The sequence below is a fragment of the Ictidomys tridecemlineatus genome, chromosome 7 (genome assembly GCF_052094955.1).
Source record: "Ictidomys tridecemlineatus isolate mIctTri1 chromosome 7, mIctTri1.hap1, whole genome shotgun sequence".
Classification (NCBI taxonomy): Eukaryota; Metazoa; Chordata; class Mammalia; order Rodentia; family Sciuridae; genus Ictidomys; species Ictidomys tridecemlineatus.
Genome location: NC_135483.1, coordinates 43,314,649 through 43,342,216, shown reverse-complemented (window position 1 = coordinate 43,342,216; position 27,568 = coordinate 43,314,649). Strand labels below are relative to the sequence as shown.

General features: G+C 37.1%; 1 protein-coding gene across 1 annotated transcript in view; it reads left to right on the top strand.

Annotated features, from left to right (window-relative positions):
* The window catches only part of Necab1 (N-terminal EF-hand calcium binding protein 1), a 151,988-nt gene that overhangs the window by 96,620 nt on the left and 27,800 nt on the right, over window positions 1–27,568 (top strand). The window contains exons 6-7 of the mRNA XM_005328640.5: window positions 19,178–19,314; window positions 25,784–25,905. Coding sequence (XP_005328697.1) covers window positions 19,178–19,314; window positions 25,784–25,905 — 259 coding nt within the window. The remainder of the gene's footprint in view (window positions 1–19,177; window positions 19,315–25,783; window positions 25,906–27,568) is intronic.

The window sequence follows — 27,568 nt, the reverse complement described above, 5'->3', positions numbered from 1 at the left end:
TTTGAGCTGTTTTTTTCCCTACTCATAATTCTTTAACTTCTTTCTTTTGTCTAATTGCTCTGGCTAGGGTTTCAAGGACTATGTTAAATAGAGGTGGTGAAAGAGGCCATCCCTGTCCTGTTCCAGTTTTTAGGGGGAATGCTTTCAATTTTCTCCATTTAGAATGATGTTGGCCTTGGGTTTAGCTTTATAGCTTTAACAATGTTGAGGTATGTTCCTACTTTCCCTAGTTTTTCTAATGTTTTGAGCATGAATGGATGCTGAATTTTGTCAAATGCTTTTTCTGCATCTATTGAGATATTTGTGTGATTCTTGTCTTTAAGTCTATTGATGTGAATTATATTTATTGATTTCTACATATTGAACCAAACTTGCATCCCTGGAATGAACCCCACATGATCATGGTGCACTTTCTTTTTTAATATATTTTTGTATGTGATTTGTGAACTCTTGTTCTTAATAAAATATGTTCATTAGAGATATTTGTCTGAAGCTTTTTTCCTTGTTGTATTTTGTCTGGTTTTGGTATCAGTGTGATACTAACTTCATAGAATGAATTTGGAAGTGTTCCCTCCTTTTCTATTTCATGGAATAATTCAAGGAGTAGTGATGTAAGTTCTTCTTTGAAGGTCTGGTAGAACTTGGCTGAGAATTCTTCTGGTCCTGGGCTTTTCTTGGTTGGTGGGCTTTTCTTGGTTGGTAGGCTTTTGATGGTATCTTCAACTTCATTGCTTGGAATTGATCTGTTTTCTATGTCCTACTGATTAAATTTGGGTAAGTCATAATCTCTAGAAATTTGTTGTTGTCATCCTGAATTTCTATTTTATTGGAGTATAGATTTTGAAAGTAGGTTCTGATTAGTGTATTTAAAAAGTGTCCATGGTGATATTTCCTTTTTCATCATTAATTTTAGTGATTTGAGTTTTCTCTCTTTTTCTTTGCTACTTGGCTAAGGCTTTGTCAATTTTATTTATTTTTTTCAAAGAACCAACTTTTTGTTTAGTCAATTTTTTGAAAAATTTTTTGGGTTTATTTCAATTTCATTGAATTTGGCTCTGAGTTTAATTATTTCCTGTTTTCTACTGCTTTTGAGGATGATTTGTTCTTTTTTTCCTAGGGCTTTGAGATATAATATTAAGTTATTTATTTGGTGACTTTCTATTCTTTTAACAAAAAGGCACTCAATGCAATAAACTTTCCTCTTAGAACTGCCTTCATAATGTCCCAGAGATTTTTGATAAATTGTAACGCTATTATTATTTACCTCTAAGTATTTTTTTTATTTAATCCCTGATTTAATCTACTATCCATTGGTCATTCAATAGCATATTACTCAGGTGTTAGAGTTGCTTCTATTTTTTATTGTATCATTGATTTCTATTTTCATTCCATGATGATCAGATAGAATGCAATGTATTATCTCTTTTTTTTTAATATCTTCTAAGAGTTGCTTTGTTGCCTAAGATATGGTCTATTTTAGAAAAAGATCGGTGTGGTTCTGAGAAGAAATGTATTCAGTCATTGATGGATGAAATATTCTATATGTCTAGAAAGTCTACATTATTAATTATATTCTTAGTTCTATATCTTCTTTATTTAGTTTTTTTTTTGGAAGTTTGATCTAGTGATTAGAGAGACATGTTAAAGTCACACAGTATTATTGTGTTGGGATCTGTTCTATTCTTGAAATTGAGAAGGGTTTGTTTGATGTCTGTAGATGCTCCATTGTTTGGGGCATAAATAGTTATGATATGTCTTGTTGATGTATAATTCCCTGGAGCAGTCTGAATGACCTTCTTAGTCTCTTCTGATTAACTTTTGCTTGAAGTCCACTTTATTTGATATGAAAATAGAAATCCCTGCTTGTTTACAAGATCCATGTGAATGATATGTTTCCCCCTCATCCTTTTACCTTTAGTCTGTGGATGTCTTTGCATATGAGGTGAGTGTCTTGGAGAGAGCATGTTGTTGGGTCCTGTTTTTTAATCCAATCTGGCAGTCTATGTCTTTTGATTGATGAGTTTATGTCATTATATCCAATGTTATTAATGAGACATGGTTTTTAGTCCCTGTCATTTTTATTTATTTCTGGTTTTTAATTTGAATTAGTTTCTCCTTTGATTGACTATTTTTCTAGTGTAGTTTCTCCTTTTCTGTTTTTCAGTTTTATTTTTCATTTCCTCTTCGAGGAATAATTTATTAAGGATGTTTTTTAGTGCAGGCTATCTAGTTGTTAATTCTTTTAACTTTTGTTTATCATGGAATGTTTTTCTTTTATCATCAATTCTGAAGCTTAATTTTGCTGGGTATAGTTTTCTTAGCTGGCATCCATTTTCTTTCAGAGCTTGGTATACATTGTTCCAAGACCTGCTAGCTTTGAGATCAGATTGATTTCCCTCTAAAGGTGATTTGTCACTTTTTTTTATTTGTAATCCTATCCTTATTCTGTATGTTAGGAATTTTCATAATAATGTGCCTTGGTGTGAGTCTTTTGTAATTTTGTATATTTGGGGTCCAGTAAGCCTTCTGTATTTGATTTTTCCATTTCACTCTTTAGATTTGAGAAATTTTCTGATATTATTTCATTGAAAAGATTGTGCATTATTTTGGCTTACATCTCCGAATCTCTGAGCCTTCATCTATCCTGATAAATCTTTAAGTTTGGTATTTCATGTTATCCCATATTTCTTGGAAGTTCTGTTCATGATCTCTTAATGTCTTTTCTCCATGATCAACTTTATTCTCAAGATTATATATTTTGTCTTTATTGCCTGAAATTCTGTCTTCCAAGTGACCTAGTCTGTTGGTGATGCTTTCCAATGAAATTTTTTTTTTTTTTTTTGGTGCTGGGGATTGAACCCAGGCCCTTGTGCATGCAAGGCAAGTACTCTACCAATTGAGCTATTTCCCCAGCCCCTTTCCAATAAATTTTTAATTTGGTTTGTTGATTCCTTCATTTCAAGGATTTCTGACTGATTCTTCTTCAGGATTTCTGTCTCTTTATTGAAATGATCTTTCACTGCTTGTATTTTCTCTCTGATTTCATTTCTTATGTCATCTTTTATCTCACAAATCATTTTAGTTGTGAACTTTCTGAATTCTATCTCTGACAATTCCTCCACTATGGTGTCAATGGAGTCTACTGTTGAGGTATCCTGTGCTGTTTGGGATGATTTGTTCCCTTGCTTTTTCATATTTTTTGTGTGGCTATCCATCTACCTGGATGGATCTGATGCTATAGAGTGTCTACCTTATGAGTTTATAGCGTCCCCCTATGTTACTAGCATCTCACAGATTGTGGGGGTGTGGGAGAGAGTACAGCGATAACAATACTGCATGCAAACAATAATGTAGTAGACTATGTCCTTAGTTCCTATTTTAATGGTACAACATGTTGAAATAGTAGGATCAACAATTTCCATCAGTAAAAACAGTAAACAATCATGCATCATGTCTGGCTTAAAATCAAATAATTGATATTGTCTGTGATTTCTGCCATGTTTATTATTGCTGTAACATTGGTGGTAGGGGCAGACATTATATACGTCAATTAGTATTAAGAGGTGTTAAGGATAGAGTTGAATATGAGGAAAGAAGATAGGAGGGTAGAAGAGTATTTGCAATTTCAAAGGGTGAGTGGGGCAGATGTAGTGGTAACTTAGGATAGGTTGTTAATGTGAAAGGGGAAGAAAAATAGAAGAATATAAAGAGAGAGATAGAATGGAATTGGGGTGTCAGCAATCAAAAAAGAGAGAGAGAAGGGAGATAGAGTAGTGGCAAAGCATGGGAAAATAACACCTTCAAAAAAAATAAGTCTAGAAATGGGGAAAGAAACACACACACACACACACACACACACACACACACATATATAAAACAAAAAGCCATTTAGAAATCCAAAAACAAAAAGCAAAACAAAAGAAAGTAATAAGAAGGAGAAGGAGGAGGAGGAGGAGAAGAAATCCTGATGAAATATTAAGAAATTAAAGAGTTGTTTCCATTATGGTGGACAAAATAGTTAGTATATGTGTTCACTGTCTGTACCTGACTGATTCTCTTTTCATTTCTTCTTGAGGTATGATCTTAGTGTGGGAGTTTGGGCTGTGGGTTGTCGAGTCCTTCTTTTTTAATGTGTTACTCACATTAAAGTTGAAGTTAGGGTTTAAAACTTTCCAATTTCCCTTCTTGGGAGATTAGTGTGGGTGGGCCAGGCTGGGGCGGGGTTGGGGGTGAGGAGTGAGCAGCATCTGTGAAGCTGTGTTCTAGGCCAGCCTGGGCAAGCCTAGTGGCAAAGCTGTGGCCTGGCATGCAGGGCGGTGGTGAAGCTGCAGTCCTGCTAGGCCGAGTGTTGGGCTGGGTGAGGGAACAGGGTTTGAGAGCCTTGGGGACTGGGAGGCTGGACTTAGGGGAATCTGGGTTGGAGGCTGGAATGCAGTGGGCTCTGGGAACCCATGGGTGCTGGACCAGCTGGCTCGCCAAGCTGAAAACCTGTTGTAGGGACAAATGAGGCAAGGCACCAAAGAAAGCAGGAAACAGTTTTATTTGGCTGCAGCCAGGTTCAGAGGGCAGACCTTTTGCTGTAATCAATTAATCCCCTGAACCTCTAGGTCAGGTAGTTTTAGAGTTTTATACCCAGCATGTAAGGGGAGGGGCTCAGAAGTTCACAGTCTGCAAAAATTCACATAAAAGCAGCTTTTTCTTTCACTGTTCTGGACATGTTAACCCTTCAAGGACAACACCTGAGAAGGGGATAGCTTCTTCTCCCCTTTTGATTCTCCACCTGCCAGCTGTTACCATGGAGCCCAGTTGGTAACTTCTCTTAAAAATGTAGATATCTCTGTGAAGCCCAGCTCAAGGTCAGAGGCCTTGTTTGCACATTTCTTCAAAGTACTATACTGGATATGTTTGTGAAAAACTAGTAAAGGGGTGTCCAGCACCTGGAGTGCTGGTATCTTCTTAGCCAGTGGCCAAGTAAAACAGGGCGACACGAAAATTGGAAGTTTATTTACATTGAACTCTTTTGCAGAGACTCTTTTGCTGACAGTCCTAAAATCAGTCTGGATGAAGATTTCTAGAGAAGCCCAGTTAAGTCTTTTCTGTGGAGAAAGGGGGTGCCACTTCAAACCAAGTGCCCTCACACCCTTCTTTCCAACCTTCTAACCCACTATAGCTTGCCCCATCAATCCCCTCAAGCCACAAGACTCACCAGGGCTGGGGAGAGCTGGGTTCTTTCCATCTTCTCTAAGCTGTGTTCTCTGAGGTGAAATGCTCCCAGTTTTTGACTTTCCACAGGTATGCTTGGCCAAGCCAAGTCCTTGCTAGGCTCATTCAGGCCCATGCAGATCTGGGTTTCTAGTTTTCATTGGTTCCACCATGCTGCAGTCCCAAGATGGTCCTGGATAAGCTCCTCCCAGATAATTAATAAACTCACGGCAAGTTTTTTAAGGTCCATTCAATGAGTCAGTCTCTGATTCGGCTAGAGCAGACTGCCCCTCCAGTCTCAGGATTTTTCACCCTAAGCCTTTAGGAGAAGCAGTATTCCCACTGCCTGAGTTCTGGGTAGCTGAGCTAGGAGGAATGTTGCCTCTCTCTAATCTGCCATCTTGCTCCCCTCTGTCCCCCATGAGATCTCCTGTGGTATGTTTATATATGCACATAGCGTGATTTTTTGTTAAATTAATTCGTCATCTCCTCCTTTTCCAGTCCTTCCTCCCTCCCTCTCAATCTGCTTCTTCTGTACCACTGATCTTTCCGATATCTTTAATGATATTCAACACTCCCTGGCTTTTCCCCTTATTTTATGAGAGAAAATATTTGACCCTTGATTTTCTGAATCTGGCTTATTTCACTCAATATGATGAACTGCAGTTCCATCCACTTACCAACAGGTGCCATAATTCCATTCTTCTTTTTGGCTGAGTAAAACTCCATTATGTATATACCACATTTTCTTAATCCAGTCATCTATTGATGGGAACCAATGAAAACTAGAAACCCAGATCTGGGAGTTTGCAGCTAGGTCTGCTGGTTTCATAATTTGGCTTTGTGAATTGTGCTACATTGATGTGTCTGTATCGCTATAATATGTTGATTTTAGTTCTTTTGGTTAAATACCAATGAGGGCATAGCTGGGTCATATGGTGGTTCCATTCCTGGTCTTTTGAGAAATCTCCATACGTTTTTCAGAGTGGTTGTATTAATTTACAGTCCCACCAACAATGTATAAGTGTATCTTGGCCCAAACATCCTTGCCAGCATTTATTATTTGTATTCTTGATAATTACCATTCTGACTGCAGTGAGATAAAATCTTAGTATGGTTTTGATTTGTATTTCCCTGATTGATAGAGATGTTGAATATTTGTTCATATATTTGTTGAGTATTTGAGTTCTTCTTTTAAGAAATATCTGTCTAGTTCTTTTGCCCATTTGCTGATTGGATTTTTGATTTTTTTTGGTGTTAGACTTTTTGAGTTCTTCATATATTCTGGATATTAATTTCCTATTGAAGTAGCAGCTGACAAAGATCTCCCATTCTGTAGGCTGTCTCTTCACCCCCAGGTTGCTTCCTTTGCTATGCATAAGAATTTTAATTTGATGGCCTCCCACTTACTGATCTTGGTTTTATTTCTTGAACTTCAGGGATCTTGTTAAGGAAGTCAAGGCACCTCCAATTTCTGGCACAAGTCCCTACAATATATCAGAATGTGATTTGAGGAACATGGGGAAAAAATTAAGAATCCTGGGAAATTCACCTTTAAAGATGCAGTTCTTTTAGTTTTAATGGTTTTTCAGTCTTTAAGAGTCCAGTCTTTATACTTTTTAAAAAAGCAAATATTCTTGTTAAGGAAAAGAACTAAAATTCTAGTTAAAAAATTTACAATCATGGTATTTTCTAATTGATACTTACTCAATAAGTTTCTGTTGCTACAGGAAAATACCTGAATCTAGTTAACTACTGAAGATTTAGGGTTTATTTGGTTCATGGTTGTAGAGACGAGGAAGTCCAAGAACATGGTGCCAGAAACTGCTCTGTATCTGGTGAGTGTATTGTTGCTGCCTTATAATCTGATGCGGGGCCAGGCATGGTGATGCCGCTAGAAATTCCAGATACTCAGGAGTTAGAGGTAAGGTGGATCACAAGTTTGAGACCAATCTGGGCATCTTAGTGATACTCTGTCTCAAATAAAATAGAAAGAGAACTGGGGTGTGGCTTACCCTAGCCTTTGCTTAGTGTGTTCAAGGCCCTGGTTCAAGCCCTAGTACTAAAAAAAAAAAAAAAAAAAAAAAAGACAAGGGCATCACAAACACAGATGAGGTTGTCTGAAGTCACACTAGAAGTTAATTGTCAAGCCTATCACCCCACATAAAATTTCATTCTCTAGGAAGATAAAAATTATTATTCAGAAATACTCAAATTAATTCATTCCAGTCCAATCACCAACTATTACCACAGGCCTCTTCCAAGAAAAATGAAGATTATCACTGTAACCTTCCAGGTATAGAATTCTACATTCGTTGCCATGGCAAAGGAACAAAATCTGAGCTTCTGATTAAAATGAATACTTTTGTAAGAAATAATCAAGACCCCTATCAGGGTTTCATCACTGTCTTGTAGTCTTTTTCACTTCCATAGTACCCCAAGCCTGGAGCATGAAGTGCCTACTTGAAATTTGCTTTTTGTTGTTTATAAAATAAGAGAATTAATTTTGTTCCATCAGTTTCATGATTTTTTTTCAATAACATAAATGTGCTTTAATCATTCTAAATCTTTGAATGTTTTGATTTCAATGACGAAAAACAGACTGATGGATAGCAAGGTTATAACTTATATTTGTTTCTTTTAGAATTTGCAGTTTACCTTTCAATCCTCTTGTTTTTGAGTGCTTGATTCCATACAGAAAACAGAATGCCTTGTTCAAATATGAAAGTAGAAGGTAAATTTATAAGGAAATAACTGGCAGTCTGGAGATATTCCTTCCAGCACAGGCTTTGATAAATCTTTGCCTAAGTCATAACTTTTCTGAGGAAAAACCTTCTGAGGCTGATATGATTTAAGTCTTCCTGTTCAAGAAAAACTGGTTTATAGAAATCGTGCTGCCTTTTTGCTACTCTCAGCTTAAATAGAAATTCAGCTGCAATCTAGATGATGTCTCCCTTCCTTTTTAAATTGCTAGTTTGCAGCCCTGAAAATCTTCTCTTGCTGCGGGGCCCTTAGGGGACAGTTTTATAATCATGGCCCTCACAGCCTCTTGGGATTGGAACCTGCTGTTCCTCTGGAGATGTTTAAAGTCGACCTTGGAATGATCAAGAAGCTGTTGTTTTTGTGTTTTAAACACATTTAGACAAGAGGCAGCAGAAAAAGGAGACCTGTATACTTATCTAGCCTGATCCTGAGCCAATGCACTTGTTAAGTATCCTGAGCAAGTATCTGTTTGTACCTCATTTCCAAGATGAGGATTTTATATGCAGTGGTTCCTTCTTGCTGATTGCCTTAGAAATTTGGATGCCCTGACTTTCTAATACTGAATTTTGTTTTCTAGTTCAATAGACCATATACAAGTGGTATACAAAATACCAAAATAATGGTTGCACCTAACAGTGTTTTTATGTTGATGAAAACTTCACTATTTTGTTGTTTATAAAAACTCTTTTTGACTATTTATTATTCTAAGAAAGTTATCTATTCCGAGGGACATTTTTTCCTGAATAAAATGTTACTTGACTACACTGGTATTATATTCATAGATGGGCCACAAGGGCAAATTAAATCCTAAATGTGTCAGTGCTCATTTATTTATTTTCTATTATTTCCCATGCACTATGATATTTGAGAAGGCTTATAATATTTTAGTGCTCATTTTTTTTCTTACAGAATTTGTTTGGATCAAAGAGAAGAATCATTTGTCTTTGAAAGCATTGATTGATATGATATTTTAAAAATGTGTTTATCCCAGAAAAATTCAGTAACATGGTTATATCGACTCAACATTTTATAGAAATGTGGTTAAAATAGAACTAACCATCTGACACAATACTGTTTAAGAGGGAGTCCAATTACAAGGAACTGTTATCCTCGGGGTATCATTTGCTTCAACTGTCTTATATCTCTTCCAGGAGCTTAAAGACAATACTCGAAGAAAAATGTGCAATATGGTGGGAAACACATATTTATGGGGAAGAAACTTTGGTGATATTTTATTACCCAAATCAACAAACATAAATTGAGTCCAATTTATGTGTGAATATGGCTCTGTGCTCTTATAAAGAAAAATGTAACTTTCATTTTGGGTTACGCTCCAGAGGAATACAGGGGAGCAGCTGAGGAAATTGTATATGGAAGGTGATGAAAATTACTAATTTAGAAATATTTACAGATTTTCTCTTCCTACTGCCTGCCAAAGAGTCCTGTATTTTAGCGCCTATATCTGACTACACCCACAGCTTCTCAAACATATGAAGACGGTCTATTTCTACCAGACTGGTTCATGCATATATCTTAACATTTATATCGTAAAGAAAGACAAAAATGAAGAAAGGCATACAAACCAAAAGTAGAACCTAATGATTATTAAACAAATATTCTTTAAACTACCACTGAGTCAAGAAACCAAAACAATCAGTCACCGCAGAAGTCCTGTGTACTCTGGCCCTCATCTTCTGATCCTTGAACTAATCAATTCCTTGCATTTCATTATGGTTTTATCACACAGATGCCTATTACTAAAAATTAGAGTTGTACCTATTTTTATATCTGTTACAACTCTTTTAATCTTCAGCTTACTACCACGATTCACTTTATTGATTTATATAATTTGTCTGTAGCAGAATTCACAAAAATGCTCACACTTTTGACCTTGCTGATCTCTGCTGATGGTACAATTCAGCATGGTCTTCTGAATTCTGTTCTTACCGCAAATTCCAAGCTGAATCTGGAGGTTTATTTCATAGAACTGTATGTGGAAGAGTGTTTTCTCATCAGGAATCACATAGTATCGGTTGTCTTTGATGTTGGTAGTCTTTGAAGCTCAAGGCCTGGCTCCGGGGCCAGCCAACTCTAGCTATTGACCAAATTCTAATCCTGTCTTTTATATGATCTATGAACACAGAACACTCTCTCGTTTATGAATAATTTATAAACAAAAATTTATAAATTGCTATTGGAGTATGGCTCCTTTCATACTCCAATAGCAAGAGGTATGACCTCTGTTCACAAAGTTCAGAATGTGTGCTATCTAGGCTTCTACAGAAAGTCTGCCTGTACTTACCACCTAGGTTATTAGTCTTTACATTGTAGTCTCTCTGGTCATTTTGGCTTTCTGAAGCTTTTTTTCTTTCTTACCCTGTACTGGGGATTGAAGCCAGGGGAGTTTTACCCCTGAGCTACATCTCCAATCTTTTTTTTTTCCCCTTAAGAAAGATCTCACTACATTGCTAAGGGTTGCACCAAGATGCTGAGATTGGCTCAAACTTGCAATCCTCCTGCCTCAGCCTTCCCAGTCACTGGGATTACGGGTATGCACCACCAGACCACCCTGAGCTCATTTTCTGATGGATTTGTGAGAAGGGCTTAGGGAAACAATGTTGCCTGAGCTGTTGAGTGTTGACAATTGTAGGGATGAAAGAGGACTTTGATCTTAAAAGTTGGATGTTACTGATAGGAAAATACAAGGATCCATTTTATTTTAAATATCTTAAATTGTGAACTACATTTTCTTCTAACATAACAGTGTTGCCTCTGGAAAGTTACAGAATCTAGTTGTTTTGTTTTGTGTTTAGTCCCCTTTGTATGTCTAAGTGCACAAAGAATTTTTACATTGTCTTTTTTTTTTTTTTCTTTTGGTACCAGGGATTGAACTCAGGGGCACTTGACCACTGAGCCATATCCCCAGCCCTTTTGGTATTTTATTTAGAGACAGGGTCTCACTGAGTTACCCAGTGCTTTGCCATTGCTGAGGCTGGCTTTGAACTTACAATCCTCCTGCCTCAGGCTGCTGAGTCGCTGGGATCACAGGTGTGTGCCACCACACCTAGCTTTTATATTGTCCAATAATTTTTATTAAAATATGTCCTAAAGTGTTTGTTCTGAATTTATTTTTCTGTATAGATGGTGTGCTTTCAATGTTTAGTATCAAGTCTTTTTGTTTCAGGAGAACGTTCTTAAATAATAAATTCTAGTGTTTGTTCTTTTCCTTCGTGAGTTTCTACACTGTCCCAGGAATTCTGTTATAAGTAAGTTGGATATGCTTTGTCTACCTTCAACGTTTGTCATTACCTCTCAGATTCCTTTGTTTCTGCATTATTTTTTTATTTAAAAAATGTTTCCTTTTTATTAAGGCATTATCTATGTTTCTGAGTTCCTTCTTATTTCAATTTAATGAAATCATATTTTATCTTCTATTTCTAATTCTTTCCTGAATTCTATCACCTCAAGTCTAACTTTGATATATGTTGCTTTTTCCATTTTTTAAAATTTTTTTTCTTCAGGTCTTTTACCTCTTTTATAAATACTTGGTCACCCTTTGATCTGATCTGTGGGCTGTCTTTGAGTACTCTGCAGGGATGATATCTTGTTCCTTGCTTTCCTTTTTCTTATTACAACAGTGTATGGAATTTGACCTTAGTAATTTTCTGTCATTCATTTTATTGTATTATTATTATTGCTATTATTGTTATTTTCCTTTATTTTTTTTTTCAAAGGTGGTTGTGTTCAGAATTGTGTTTCTAACTTCACAAAGTGGGAGTTTCCTAGTAGTGAAGAATATGACGGTTTTCCCTCTGAGGTTTCCAGGCTCTCTCCACTTTTTATCTGAGTCTTCTTTCCTTTTTTTTTTTTATTGATTTTTTAAAAAAATAAATGACAGCGGAATGCATTACAATTTTTATTACACATACACAGCACAGTGTTTCATATCTCTGGTTGTATTTAAAGCATGTAGACACCAATTTATGTCTTCATACATGTACTTTGCATAATGATGTCTATCATATTCCACCATCTTTGCTAACCCCCTGCCCCCTTCCTTTCCCTCCCACTCCTCTTCCCTGTCTAGAATTCATCTATTCCTCCCATGCTCCCCCGCCCAACCCCACTATGAATCAGCCTCCTTATATCAGATAAAACATTTGGTATTTGTTTTTTAGGGATTGGCTAACTTCACTTAACATTATCTCTCCAACGCCATCCATTTACCTGCAAATGCCATGATTTTATTCTCTTTTATTGCTGAGTAAAACTCCATTGTGTATTTATACCACATTTTTTTTTAACCATTCCTCCACTGAAGGGAATCTAGGTTGCCTCCACAGTTTAGCTATTGTGAATTGTGCTGCTATAAACATTGATGTGACTATGTCCCTATAGTATTCTGATTTTAAGTCTTTGGGGTATAGACCGAGGAGAGGCATAGCTGGGTCAAATGGTGGTTCCATTCCCATATTTCCAAGGAATCTCCATACTGCTTTCCATATTGGATGCACCAATTTGCAGTCCCACCAGCAGTGTATGAGTGTACCTTTCTCCCCACATCCTCACCAACACTTATTGTTGTTTGTATTCATGATAGCTGCCATTCTGACTGGAGTGAGATGAAATCTTAGGGTAGTTTTGATTTGCATTTCTCTAATTGCTAGAGATTATGAACATTTTTTTCATATATTTGTTGATTGATTGTATATCCCCTTCTGAGAAGTGTCTGTTCAGGTCCTTGGCCCATTTATTGATTGGGTTATTTGGGTTTTTTTGGTGCTTAGCTTTTTGAGTTCTTTATATACCCTAGAGATTAGTGCTCTATCTGATGTGTGAGGGATAAAAATTTGCTCCCAGGATATAGGCTCTCTGTTCAGCTCACAGATTGTTTCTTTTGCTGAGAAGAAACTTTTTAGTCTTTTTTGTGACCTTGTTCTGCTCAATTTTCTTCCACTCTCTGCCAATTCGCCTCAGTTTGGGTCCTTCCTAACACAAAGTTTGGAGAAGCTGATTTCAAGAGTTCAACGAGGCTAGGCGTGACTCTAGCCCCTTTGGCCTCACAGGATTTGTGTGTTCTCCCTTTTTTTATATTTACCCACTTTCAGCTGCTGTTCTCAAATTAGCCGCTGTTACTCTAGTGAATATTTGTTGGCTACTTTGAAGTTCTCTTGTTCTTAAGACTGTGCCATATCCCACTGCATCTCCTCACTTCTTCCTACCCATCCAAGGGTACCATGCAATGCCCATCTTGTGGCAGTCAGGGATTTTTTCTCTATACACCTACAATTTGAGTTTGATGATAACTCCTCGACTGGCTTTGTTGTCTGTTGGAGTTGTTATTCTTGGGCTTTCTTTGTAGATGTTCTATCTAGTTTTATGTAAAGATTTCAGGATTTTCAAAACTATCCTTCCAATATGCCCATCTTCCCCAATCCTCCTGTTATTGTTTATCTGGTTTCTATACTTCTGTGATTCAGAACAAAGGATCAGGCCTAGATATAATGCCAGACTCAGACTTGAGGAGAAAGGAGGAAATATCAGCTAACACATCTGAAGATCTGTAGAGAAAGGAAGAAAAAGGATAAATCAGAGACAAAGAAAGAACTTTGGAAAGCGTCTGGGAAATGAAGTACTCTGCCAGGAGACATGGAGGACAGCCTTTATTAAAGACAAAAGAAAATACAAAAGATGTGGTTTAGATTTGTAAATTATATCCCACATACTATCTTGGATAAGCAGCAAATCAAGAATGGGTAAACTTTTTGATTAATTTTGCAGTTGATCCCCACATTTTAAATGTGATTAACTCCTCAAAGACTGGATTCATGGGTCACAGCCTTAATACAGTAGTCGATAATTACATGAGCAGTATACAGTTTTTAGAATGGAAGGTAGTAGATGTATAGTAGAAAATATATGTGAGAGAGAACTCGGGAAAATTAATTTCTGTGGAAAGCCTCTCATGTGGAACACCAACTATGCATTTATCCTACCGGTAGTGCCAAGGTAACCTCTTCTCACAGCAAACCAACCCAGATCTTGTGAATGCTAACTAAAGATCTGTTCACTGCACTTGGTAAAATCCTTTCTCTATAATGTTAATAGCAGTAATAAACTTGTATCAACAACTGTGAGTGAGATGCCACACTGTGTGCTTCACATGCCGTGGTGCATTTGCCCCTCAAACCATGCTTATGACAACTAGTCTTACAGTTCAGCAAATAGGGATGTTGAAAGATGCGTAGACTCAGAAGCTGAGAAAGAAGTTTGTAAAGAATCTAGAAAATGAAGTGCTCTACCAGGAGATAAGGAGGACAGCATTCATTTCTCAGTTCACACCACTGTCAAGTGACACAGTATAGTATAGATCAGAACTTCAATGTGGACCATCCACAGACCCATATTCTTAACTACTGCACTGTTATTAAGTACCTGTGAGTGTGACCTGGGTCTTCACCTGTTGTCTGTTAATCTCCAGGTGTGGGCTGATTCCAAGAAAGACCCCGTACTTACACATGAGACCATTTTCCTAAAGATCCACTTGTTTGAAGATGATTACCTCATAGCAGAATGGAATCATTCTTTAGAAAAAGACATCTAGGGGCCATAGCTCCTGGTGTGAGACAGCAACAGAAGGAGCCAGAGAAAAGAAGCCTACACAAAATAAATCCTTAAGAACCTTGGGATGAGAATTTCACAATGCTCACAAAGATCTTAAATAATATAACTCATCTCTTAGGTATTTTCTGATTTCAAACAATGGGATATTTAGCTAAAATTCAAATATTGATTGTTTAATAATACTTTATTCCAAAATTATAACCTTGCTCATGCTCTCGCTAATTTGAGATTCTAGTTCACTTAATCCTTGAGAATCTGTAGTCTGAAATTATTTTGATCTCTTGTTTTGCCATCTAAGATCCAAAGACATATCTGGGATTAAGCTTTGTCCATTTTTAAGATAGTTATGGACCTGTTCTTTATTTTTTTCTTTTTTAAAATCAAATTTGATAAGGTATTCTACCAGATTGGAGAAAAATGTAAAAAAAAAAAAAAGAAAAGAAAGAAAGAAAGAAAAAAAATGTGCTACTTAAAATAAGAAAACCTAAGAATAATTTAAAAGAAGTAGGACATAGGTAATGTGTGCAAGCTTTTAGTTAAGATTTAAAAAAAAAAAAAGTAACAGTTTGAGGAAGGATAGAAAAAGATAAAGAGATAACGTTATCTTTGCAGAGTTTTTTTTCTGTTTCGGAATCTAGCACAGAAGCCTCACACAAGATTGGTGAAAACTGCAGGAGTGTGGATCAGAAGGCATTTAGAAGCAGTGCCCCCTGCTAAACGTGATTGTATCTGACTTCTTAAACTAGACACTAGACCGGATGTCGCCAACTTGATTAATTTTCAAATAGGGCAAACATAAACAAGGAAGTCTGATGCTCTGATTTTCCTAATTAACTCAGATGATTCATAGCGGGTTAATAACTAAGATCTCCAATCTTCCATCAACCAGATGGGCAGAGCTTGCTTTCTGAGAAATGATCTGACAATTAAGATGCATAGGCAGTCCCCACAAGAAACCTCATTTTCAACGTACTATGCTTTAGGAAATGTGAATATTGAAATGTTTACATTCTGGCTTTCCACAGGCAAAAAAAGTGGAATTATTAATGGTACTTTGTTAACCAATATATCAACTGTCAAATGTGATTGACAATTTTCAATGACTTGAATAAATGCTCTTGAGATCTGAGAAATACCCTGTTAACTTTCATTTGGCCACATCCTTTCTCACAGGCACGAGTGAATAAACTGCAAAAAGAAAAAAATAAAGGCAGAATCTGGATATTGTGTTTCATCTGTGCAATTGCTTTTTAGTGCTTTCTTAGACCAGTAAATGTCCTTTCTACCATTCTCTCAAAGGAACGTGCGTCTTACACCAACATATCAATCTTCTGGGGAGTTAGCAATGCAAAGATCTCTCTTTGTATCTTCACAACCAACACATTTGTTGAGAATAAAAAGGGCCAGGCTTTGACATTTTCCAGCTTGCTATCTATTTAATTTTCCATCTGCTTCTTTCGCCACTGCCTTCCAAAGGAACATCTGCTGCATATCTGAAAGAAGGGAAGGAGATTGGATCTGTGCCGCCTGCGTCTGCAGTCCCAGAGCTTGGGATCCAGAGTAAGGGAAGGGAAGGAGACCAGCAAATGGTCCAGAAAATGAAATGAGGACAAACAGTCTGCTAAGAGCAAAGCTGTGTTTCCCTTTATTGTGGAGCCCATGTGACCAGGCAAGCTGAGCAGCAGCAATCGCAAACAGCGAGGGCCAGCTGCAGGGGCACAGCTGGTGATTGGTGAGGGGCAAGACCAGCTCCCAGGGCTTGACATTCCCTCCGGTGCCTTCATCTCCACATGGTTTCCTGTTCCTCACATATTCTTTAAGCATTTATGAGGCAGCTGCTGCGCGCCAGACTTTGTTCTGGGCATTCTGGAGATGGAGATGAATACGACATAATCTTTTACCCTTAAAGCACTGAACTAAAATGAGGGGGAAAGGACAAGTAAACAACAGGTGACAATAGAAAATGGCAAATCCTATGCCCTAGGTAGGGAAGCAGTATTACAGGAGTGCACAGGAGGGAAAGGAACTGTGTCTCACAGTGTTCAGGAGAGTAAAGGCGAAGTAGACACGGTGCCATGAGCTAAGCCTCGGAGGATAAGTGAGAATATTAGAAAACAAGGCTTTTTTCTCCTTATCACCATGGGGCAGCACATAGCAGCTAACCTTTATAAGTGATTCAAAAAACTTAATCCTCCAGAGCCTTATCCCCACCTAACACCCCCTCTCAATGTCAAGGCATCCATATTTCTGTCAAATACGTCTACCAATGGGGATGCGGTACTTCTTAATGTTATCTGGAGAGTCACAAGTAGGGAGCATAAACTCTTATCAATGTGAGAAGAAAGTGTCATGATAATTTTCTGTTTTGCTCCATAGCACAATGATGGCGTAGCCAGTTATCTGATTGTAACTTTTCTTAAATCTCTGGCTATATTTGCATCAAAATCTTTATTTTTAAAAGCACAATAGGAATGTGATAAATTCCTAGGACAGAAGTTTATCTGCAAAACAATCAGGTATGGAATGAGGTTCTACTCAAGGCACCATGAGGAATACAGACATTGAAGACATGACCTTTGGGTCTAAGAAGCAAAAATCTAGTTGCAGTGACAGAAGTTTTTAAATTGGCTAACTTTCTACAGCTGTGACATGCCAATGGCAGATATTGAACATTTTTAAAAAGAATAAAGCAAACTCTATGCTTCATTGTTCAGTAGATGTATGCTTCTTTCACTTTTCAGAGCTGCCTATCAACCAGTATAAAACTTTTTACCATTTGCTCAGGATTAGTCATAGTGTATGCTGAGATGCAAATGTTTGGCATAATATCTGACTATGCAATTATGTTTTGTTTTTATTTTAATAAATTTTCTTTTAAAGATATGCATTTGCAAAAGGGAAATAACTGGAGAGTCAAACACAGGCTCTTTTCTAGCAACATATCTTCTATCTCTAGTAAAATTTCCCTTGATTTCAGAAAATACATTGAAAAGTAATTTTTTGAAATTTTTATCACCAATAAATAGTAAGCTATGTAATAGTAAGCTATGAATTTTAGTATTTTGTATATTTTAACTTGATTTAGTTCATCAAAAATCCTTATAATTAAGGGCATGCAATATTTTGTTTTATGGTTTATTTTCTTAAATGGAATTTAAAGACACTTCAATTTCTAATTTTCAAATAAGGCTATTAATAGGGCAGATAAGAAAAATCTCGACGTTGTTTACCTGAAAAGAAAGGGCTTAAAGAGAGACTGATGATTGAAACCTTGTTCTATTTCAAATTAAGAAAGAAATGAGATTTCCCTATGACATTAGATTTCTTTGCTAAAAGAACATATTCCAAAATTGATACAATAGGCCATGTTCTTATGCTTTATAATTTAGAGTCAATAGGAAAACAGGATATTTTTGAGTTGGATTGTATGCTGGAGGTACTTAGCCTATTTACAAGTGAGAAAGCTGAGACCTGGAGAGGTTAAATAACTAAATGTTGTTTGTTTTTATTGTTGTTTTTTTGTTTGTTTGTTTGTTTGGGGTTTTTTTTGGATTTATAACCATGCCCTGTGTTTCCCTGGTGGAACAAGACTCAGAGCATTATCTTGTCATGTCAGTCCTTTCAGTTTTGAACTTTGAGCCATAATAAATCAATAAATAGAAAGAAAGAAAGAAATTTTTTTTGTTTAGGGACAGAACCAAATAAATCTTTTTCCTTGGCTGAACTTGAATATATACCATTCCCACTGAAGAATAGAAAATCAGATTTCACTGGCTGGTCCCATGAACTGAAAGAGCAGTTATGTTGCCATTTCATTCTTGCTAACCAGGTTTTCCTCTTTGGTTCTCCCTGAGACTTGAGAAAGTGGTAGACTTACATGTTGATACAATTCACAGTGCCCACTTACCTGTGAATTAATGCTCACTCAGCAAGTACTGCCACTAAGACCGCAGTGATCTGCATGTAGACCCAGGGCTGCAGGAGTGAATGATGCTTTCCTGGCTGAGATAGTTGCAAATGAGCTTCAGGTGAAATTACTGAGAGGGACATGAGGAGATTTAGTAAACCATTTGAATATTCTAAGACTAACATACTGAATTTTAAAATAACCAGCATCATTTCCTCTGGATTCATCATAATACAGATTAAGCATAATAAATACATCAAGAGGGAATTAAACCAATTGCTGAAAGGTGACTTTTTTTGTTGGTAGTAGAGAAAAAAACAATACTGTGGCATGGTCATCATTTAACTAAAACATGGAAGGAACCCTGGCAACCATGCTCCAATCTTTTCTTCTCATAGATTATTGTTTCCCTTTTCTACCAATGTCTATTTCATAATTATTCTGGTTTGGTTTGGTTTGTTTCTTTTACCTAATCTAGGAACAGGTGCAATGAGAAGTGATCTAATCCAGCCTTTTCTGCGGTTCTTTCTTGCAATTTCTGGTAAGTGGATAGGCCATCACATTTTTCCCTTCTCTCCCCCTCCTTTTCCAGGATCAGTCCCAGGTTGAAGGGTACATAGAGGAAAAGCCATTCCCCGCCCCACCCCCATACTTCTGATTGCTTTTGTTTTGTTGCCCTAGGACTATCAAGAAGCTTCCAATTTGGAACAATTTGTGACTCGATTTCTGTTGAAGGAGACATTGAATCAGCTGCAGTCTCTCCAGAATTCCCTGGAATGTGCCATGGAAACTACCGAGGAGCAAACACGTCAAGAAAGGCAACTAAATGTTTTAATACGATGTCTCTTTAGTAACTCTGTGTTTATGGTAAATCAGTTGATGGTCATTGTACTCATACTAGTGAAAACTAAACTGAGAATTCATAGATTTAAAAGGAATAACAAGGACCTCCACTGGGTGCTTGCTTTATTATTTGTTTTTTTTTAAAAAAAATCATTCACTTTTTCTTTTCCTGTCCATCATCTGTTCAAAAATTATCCATTAAAAATTCATAGATGGAGAAGACATTAAAAGACATGTGGATGATGTTAAGATACATTTAATATGATGTCAATCCTTAAGGAGTCTAAAATATATTACATCAATAGGAAATCAACACCAAAAGTAAGCTATATAGTACCAAATGATAAATATCATAGAAAAAGGGAGGGAAATTGCCAGTGGGTTTTGCACAAGTAAAAGATTAAATACAGACAAAGGATAAAAGTCCATTTCATAGAGTTTCTCTACAACATTTAGACTTGTCTTCCAAAAAAATGAATAGAAATCATGAGAAAGGACATTACCGATTAAGTGAACCAGGATACACTGGAGAGACTTGAGAATTTAATAACCCTAATTATTTTAGAATATGGAGAAAATAAACAATAGGAAAGATTTCAAAATTCAGTGCCACCAACAGGTCTTACTGAGTATAAAAATGATATAATATCTGTAAAAATAAAGGCTAAAGAGAAATCTGTGTAATAAATGTGTAAAGCAGACATGAAAATAATTCTAACCAACAGTTGGTGCTTTCTAAAGTTATTGTTCATACCTTGCAAGCTAGAGAAGGGCATGGCAAAACTCTTGCTCTTGCAACATATTTTAGCTGCTATGTCCCTTTAAACCTATGGATGTGCCTTACCTACATTTTTGCATCCTAAATTGGGCAGAACAACACAGTAAGTTTTTTGAACAGGCTGATCATAGACTGCTTTGTAAGACCAATTTTTGTAAGCAAATTAATGGATACATAATTATTAGGACATCTCCAAAAATAGTGAAATTTTCAACCATGTGTTTACAATGTCAAAATGAGTGAGCACCACCAAATTCTAACAAAAAAGCCTATAATTCCTGAATTTAATGAGCTCGTGCAGCTGATGAACACAGGGATGCACCCTTCTATGGATCTGTGCACCATTCTTCACAGTACAAATTCTCTCTTCTTGCTGTGTTGGGTGAGTTCATATCAAATGGCAAAATGTAACAATTAGTTTTAGAAAAGCAACAATCCAACTCCTCAGCTTTGAGCAGAAGATAACTGAATGTCTTGAAGCACAATGGAATTGATTTCATGTTCCTAATGAGAATGTGACGCCTCTTTTGTTGTTTCTTTTGTTTAGATTTTCTGGAAATAAAATGGATTCTCCTTTTTTTAGAATCAATCATTTGCCACCTGAGAAGAGGTTGAAAAAGCCTCCGCCCTCCCCTTCACCTGCACTTCTGGTTTCCTTCTCTAATTTCTCCTGCAAACTTGTTCTGTGCATTTATCACCACACAATGAATGTTTAATGAGCAACTGTTCTTTGTGTTAGGCCACAGGCTAGCCTTGAACTCCTGTGATTGCTGCCAACAGCTGCATATCAGCTGTGCGTACTGGAGAGGAGGATAATAATACAAAGTTTAAGGAAAGTAGAAGAAACCAGAGGATGAATGAACCTTTCATTTTCTAGATTTCTTGCTCAAAGCCAACTTGAACAAAGGGGAACTATTGCAGGTCTAATGTCAGTGTGGAGAGTGCTATTGTCTGCTATTTGACTAAGGTTTCCAGAGATGCCCAAATCCCACCCCAAACTTGTGATATTCCTTCTTGGAGGTTTCTAAATAAATGCATAAACAAGCAAATTTTTTTAAAAGGTACCACTCTGGGTTTGTGATCAGAACATCCAATATGAAATCTTTCATGAACCAGAAGCACATGAATTAACCCCAGCCTAAAGGGGCTGTGTCTCCTTTCCCAAGGCTACAACTTCCTATTGGCTAGCTACCCAGCACCAAAGTGAGGAGAGCACCTTGGCCCACACCAGTGAAACAGAGAGCAAAGCTGTCCTTTTCGAAGGATGTCCATCAAGATGCCAGTGGAAATCATTATGGGGATAAAAGATGAGCTGAGCCAATAGGATGAATTTGAATGGCACAATGATGATCCAAAACCATCAGTAGCCTCACTCATCCCATCTTACCCACCTCTCCTCTGGCTGACTCCTCATAGCTTGTTTGGTCACTGGAAAATACTTTCTCTGGAAGCCTTTATTGCTCTCAAAAAAGAAAATTTCATGACTCCCACTTCTCTAGCAAGTTCTCCCCAAGGTATCCTCTATTCAAATTTATTCATCCCCTTACTTATTCATCTCCCCCATTAGACTTTGAGTTTCCAGATGGCAGGAATTTTACATTGTCTCCCTCCACTTGGTACAACTTCATTTAAATATATGGCACTGAATGAATGCAAGAGAATTCCAGGTACAGGGAGCCCTTTGGAGGAGCAGTCAGTAGGTAAGGACCTGAGACAGCAAAGTGACCAATCTAACTGGCTTTGGGGATTTGAAAAGATCTAAAAATAGCCAGATGCATTCAGACTTAATTCTACCAGAGATTGTCATGAATAGTTGTTAACAACAGAGCAATATAATGAAACCACGGTTTAAGAAAAATTAATCTAACAATAATATGTATGTAGGAGACATTTGAGAAAGAGAAGAGAACACGTGTGGAGAAGAGAGGTTAAACCAGTGTACCCCAAAACTCATCAGTCTATGATGTAAAGAAAGATTCCATGATGTTCTGCATAGAGAAGGGCTGTAACCTGCAGGCTTCATTAAGATCCCTAGGGTTATAATAATATGCTTCCCTTTCAGCATCAACATTACTTTGAGATTTAATATCTGTGAAACCTAGAGATACAAAGACTTACTGAGATATAGCAAATTTGAAGAAGTCATCTATTCTATCTCACAGCCCCAGTGCAGAATCACCCAGTATCATTCATCCTGTGGTAATGAGTTAGACATGCCGTGTTGGGCAAAATGTCTGTGTCTATTCATGTGAAAAATGGCAATTTCAGAGAGAAGGGATGTGTACAGCTGGAATGCCACAGAGGTGAGATTTTCAGATGGCATCCTATAACAATCTTTGTATCTGTCCTGGCAAATTGACTAAGCAGGAGCCACTTTAATTCCATGTCTTTGGGAAGAACCTAATAGCCAACGACAAGAATAATCATTACGTGATACTGAAGTTTCCCTCCGGAGGACCCCTGTCTTCTTACATAAACCTCTCTTTCTCACAAACTACATTCCTGGGAACTCAGTTTAATTACATGTGGATTTCCTTTGTGTAATGGAATCTGCAAGTCTGATCTTTTTTTTTTTTTTTCCAGAATTCTTCTCCATCCAGGGATATGAATGATTCTTTTTGGGCTTGGAAGTTATATTCTTCTTCTCAATAGCTGTCTGTTATAGAAGTACAGAAAAGCTTTAATTTAAAAGTGATCATAAAGCTTCACACCGTTCTATTCTTGTAGTTTGAACATAAAGAAATAATCACTTATTCCTGTGACCACCAAAGTTGTCAGAAAGTTGGTTTCTCTTATGCTTCATGAAAATCCATAGAGATTTAGTTAAAGATTAGAGATCAAACATATATGATTTCTTTTGCTCCATCCCTAATCCTTTCAAAAAAAGACATTAAAAGCACCTGGAGGGTTGGGGTTGTAGCTCAGAGGTGGAGTGCTAGTTGTCTAGCACATGTGAGGGACTGGGTTCGATCCTGAGCATCACATAAAAATAAAATAAAGATATTATGTCCATCTACAACTAAAAAATATTTTTTTAAAAAAAGCACTTGGATATAAAGCATTATCCCTCAAAAATAAGGACAGAAGAGCCAGAGAAGCAGAAACTTGAAACTGGAAAGATGAATCTGTTGGAAACTGATATAAAATTTTGGAAACCTGAAACTTAAGCACGTGTCATAAGAACCAATGCAATGTAGTGGGTATCACAGAAAATCTCAAAAATTGGCCATGCCATATGCAACTGAGAGTAAGGACAGACATGTTGTTAGAAGTTGTATAATCATCCCCCCTCCTCAATCTAAAGAACCCAGGAACTGCACTATCTCAAGGAGGTAGGCAGATGTAAACCTGACACAATTGAGACTCAGGGCACAATAATAAAAAGTGAGACCTGGGCTGAATAGTTCTCCACTGAACAGTAGACCTGAAACCTCCTATGTTAGTTAGCTTTTCATCGCTATGACAAAACACCTGAGAAAATCAACCTCAAAGAAGAAAGATTTATTTTGGCTCACCATTTCAGAGGTTTCAGTTCATGGTCACTTGGTGCTGTCATTTTGGGTCTGTGCTGAAGCAGAACATCAAGGCAGGGAGTGTGGTGGAACAAAACTGCTCACCTCCTGGCAGCTGAGAAGCAAAGAGAATGAGAGGAGACGGGATGGGAACAAAATATAACCTTAAGACAATTCCTCAGAGACCTACTTCCTCCCAAAACTAGACCTCATCTCCTAAATTTTCCACCACTTCCCCGTAATTCAACCAGCTGGGGGCCAAGCCTTCAACATATAAATCATAGGAGAACATTCCAGACCTATACTATAATACTTCTTTTGCATGCTCAGCTTCCAAATTATTGATAGTTAGGCTCATGCCCTCCAGTTGGGAGGCTATTCCAAAAAATCTATTAATCCAAGAGAAAAGATGTTATGGTACCTTGGATCAGGGTCCCCTGATAAATGGGCCCAGCCAGTCCACTCCACGATGGAGGCTGTGAGTGGGCAATCCCCACCATGCACACAGAGGTCCCAGTCAGCCTTGCTGGTCTTCCCTCTGAAATGTGTGGGGACACAATCAAACGAATCAAACATAAGAAAGAAACAGAGGAAACATATTTTCCAGAGATCAGAGGAAAACTTTCAAAAGAAAATCATCAGTATCCTCAGAAAGCTAATAAGCTAGCTATACCACATTTATGAATTCAGGACAGGATGCTTTTCTAAAAAAGGACATTCAGAGCACACAAAGGAGCCCTTGGAAATTATCAGTACAATTGCAAAAATGAAATTCTCTGAGGAAGATTTCAGTATAAAAGTATAAAAAAATCTCCACAAAGCAATGAAAAACAGGAAAGAAATAATAAGAAGACTAGAGGGTCAGTCCAAGAGGTCCAATGTTTCCAAAATAGCTTTTCCAAAAAAAAAAGAAAAAGAAAGAAATTATAAAATAATGGAAAATGAGACCTGGGCTGAATATTTCTCCACTGAACAATAAATTATAAAATGATTGAAGGAAAATTCTCAAAATAAGGACTTTAGTGTTTTAGAATCCTAGAGATAAAGTGTGCAAAAATCCCCAGAAAGAAAAACCAGGTCATATACAACTTAACAAGGAAACACCAGACTTTTCCATAGTAACCTTATAAAGCAATTAAAGGATATTTTCCACCAAAACAAGGGAGTCAACTAAAAGAAAAATGGCATCTCTACAGATTTACCATTCTTCCTTTTTCACATCTTAAATGAATGTCTTCCATGCTCAAGTTTGCCTTGTGGTCCAAGATTTTGTTGACATTCCAATCGACATATCTATATTCAAACTGGCGAAAAATAAGGAACAGAAAAAGACTTTTCCTGCCACTGAATCCATCCTTTGAAGCAGCCTTTTTCCAAGTTCCATGTATATAGCATTGGACTGAGCTTTATGTATTGAGAAGCTAATAGATAAAGCCTAAAATTAAAAAAAAAAAAAGATGGAAATTTAAGCATGCTGTTAGATACTGTCAAAAAGGTAAACGCCAGAATAAACTTGCTAAAAATTCTTGCCTTTGTGAAAGAAGATAGGGGTGGAGTCTAGGTATAGGAGGAAGGTGCTTTGGTTTGTTGAAATAAGACTTTTAAAATATGTGGATAGAGACTGGGGTTGTATGTAGCTCAGTGGTAGAGGGCTTGCCTTGCATACGTGAGGAATTGGGTTCAATCCTCAGTACCACATAAAAATAAATAAATTAATTAAATATACAAAAAATAAAGTAAAATATGTGGATACATAACATGGATCAAAAATTAAATTAAAAAAATAAATTAAGAAAAGAAAAAAATGATAGGTGTTCTCAATTGAAGCAAAATTCACAGCAACATATGCACAGATACTTTCCCCATTAATGACTTGGGGAAAAGAAAGCTTTACTTAATTTACAAATGAAGACATAGTTTTTACTTAGACTTTTCATTTTAAGAATAAAGAACACCTAGAATTCTGTTCCTTGGGTTCACTTGCTATTGTACAAATTGCCCTGGGTCTCTGGAGTACATCTGCAAACAGAACTTCCCCTAAGCTTTCAGTCTACTAGGAAACCTTTATGACTGATGCTTGGAAACCTGTTCCTGGAGGAAAAGTGCTGAAGGCCTAACAGTGGGGCTGAATATTCATTCTCTCTGTTGTCCCAGGCAAGGGCCAGCCAAGCCAGAAGTCCTGTCCATTCAGTGGCCTGGCAAGAGATCGAGCCGTCGGGTTCAGAGACACAACAGCTTCTCCCCCAACAGCCCTCAGTTTAATGTCAGTGGTCCAGGTAATGTGGTTTTTGTTGTTTTTCTGCATCATATTCTAAATAATTTACGTTTTCTAGTGTACCATTAAACAGACTGTAGAAAAAAAATGGAACACATTCTATCAAATAAGTTTGAAACGGAAACAGTGAAGGTTGCTTTGAGAAGTGGGTGGGGATACTGTCAGATCCTCACAGCTGTGCCTGGGAAGCACATAGAGATGGTGAAAAGGGAGGAAATCACTCCATGGGCTCATACCCCAAAGATGCATCCTCTAGTTCAAAGACTCTGACATAGAGAGTCTCCAGATCTCCAGGCCTCCCTGAGCATACCCTAAGTTCATTTTAGGGAAAGGATGCTTGTCTTCTGTCATATTAGGATTAGTTATAGCTGATATTTCTGAAGTTCATAATGCAACATAAGATTTATTGAATTAATATTGACTAATACTAATACTTGTTAGGTTATTACATTTTAAGCATATAATTTTTAATTGTTTTAAAGCAACCTGAAGTAAGAAACTTATGTTGCTAAATACTGGAGTGATTTGTATAAGGTAGGCATACATGCACATTTTTCACTTGAACATGTCATTTTAACACAAATGAATCTTTAAATAACTGCAAACTCAGAAAATAAGTACTAACTATATCCTATATTTATTCTGACTATACTTGAAAGATTTCAGGTTGCTTTCTTGAATACAGTCTTATTTTACCCCAACATCTTATAGATGTTACCCATTGTTCTCCATTTCCCAGCTGGTTGAACCAATGCTCAGAAAGTTAAATGAACTGTCTGAGAGCATATGGAGTATTAGTCCCCTTTTTATTGTGAAACAATCTCAAAATCTCATTGGTTACAACTGAAAATACTTGTTTTGCCTCTCATGGTCCTGTGGTAGACTCTGATTTGGATTGTGGTCAGCTGGATTTGGCTCCAGATTATAGGTTGAGTTCTGTTCTGCTCTTCACTTAGCCTCTTTCTGGGATAAGTGACAACTGGAGAGCTTTCACTTCCTACTGGTGTCAGAAACACAAGAAGCCAGGCCAAAAATACACAAGCACATTTAAAACCAGAGTGCATCTTGTCTGCTAACTTTCCATTGGCCTAACAAGTCGCATACCTGTCATAGTAACAATGGGGAGGGAAATGTGTTCTGTCATTGTAGTGGGAGGTACTACAAAGTTGCCTGTGAAGGGTATCACACACATACTTCCACAGTAGGAAAAGAGTGAGGAGTTGAGACAGGCACAGTGGCACATGCCTGTACTCCCAAGAACTCAGGAGGCTGAGGCAGGAGGATTGCAACTCAAAGCCAGCCTCAGCAAAAGCAAGACCTTAAGCAACTCAGTGAGACCCTGTCTCTAAATAAAATATAAAAAGGCACTGGGGATGTGGCTCAATGATTAAGCATCCCTGGGTTCAATCTCCAGTACCAAAAAAAAAAAAGTGAGGAGTTTGTAACAATAATACAGTCTGCCATGTCTGAGTTGAAAATGATGATGCTAGGCTTCTGAGGCGAAACAGATTATTCTTTACATTTTACGATTTGGAAATCGGTGGTAGACTAAAATGTTTTTCCTGGAGACATTATATATGTCAGCCATCTTAAATTCTTTTTAGGAAGAACCTAGATTGGAATTACATGAACTAATTTGTGAATTAAAAATAAACCTAAATTTT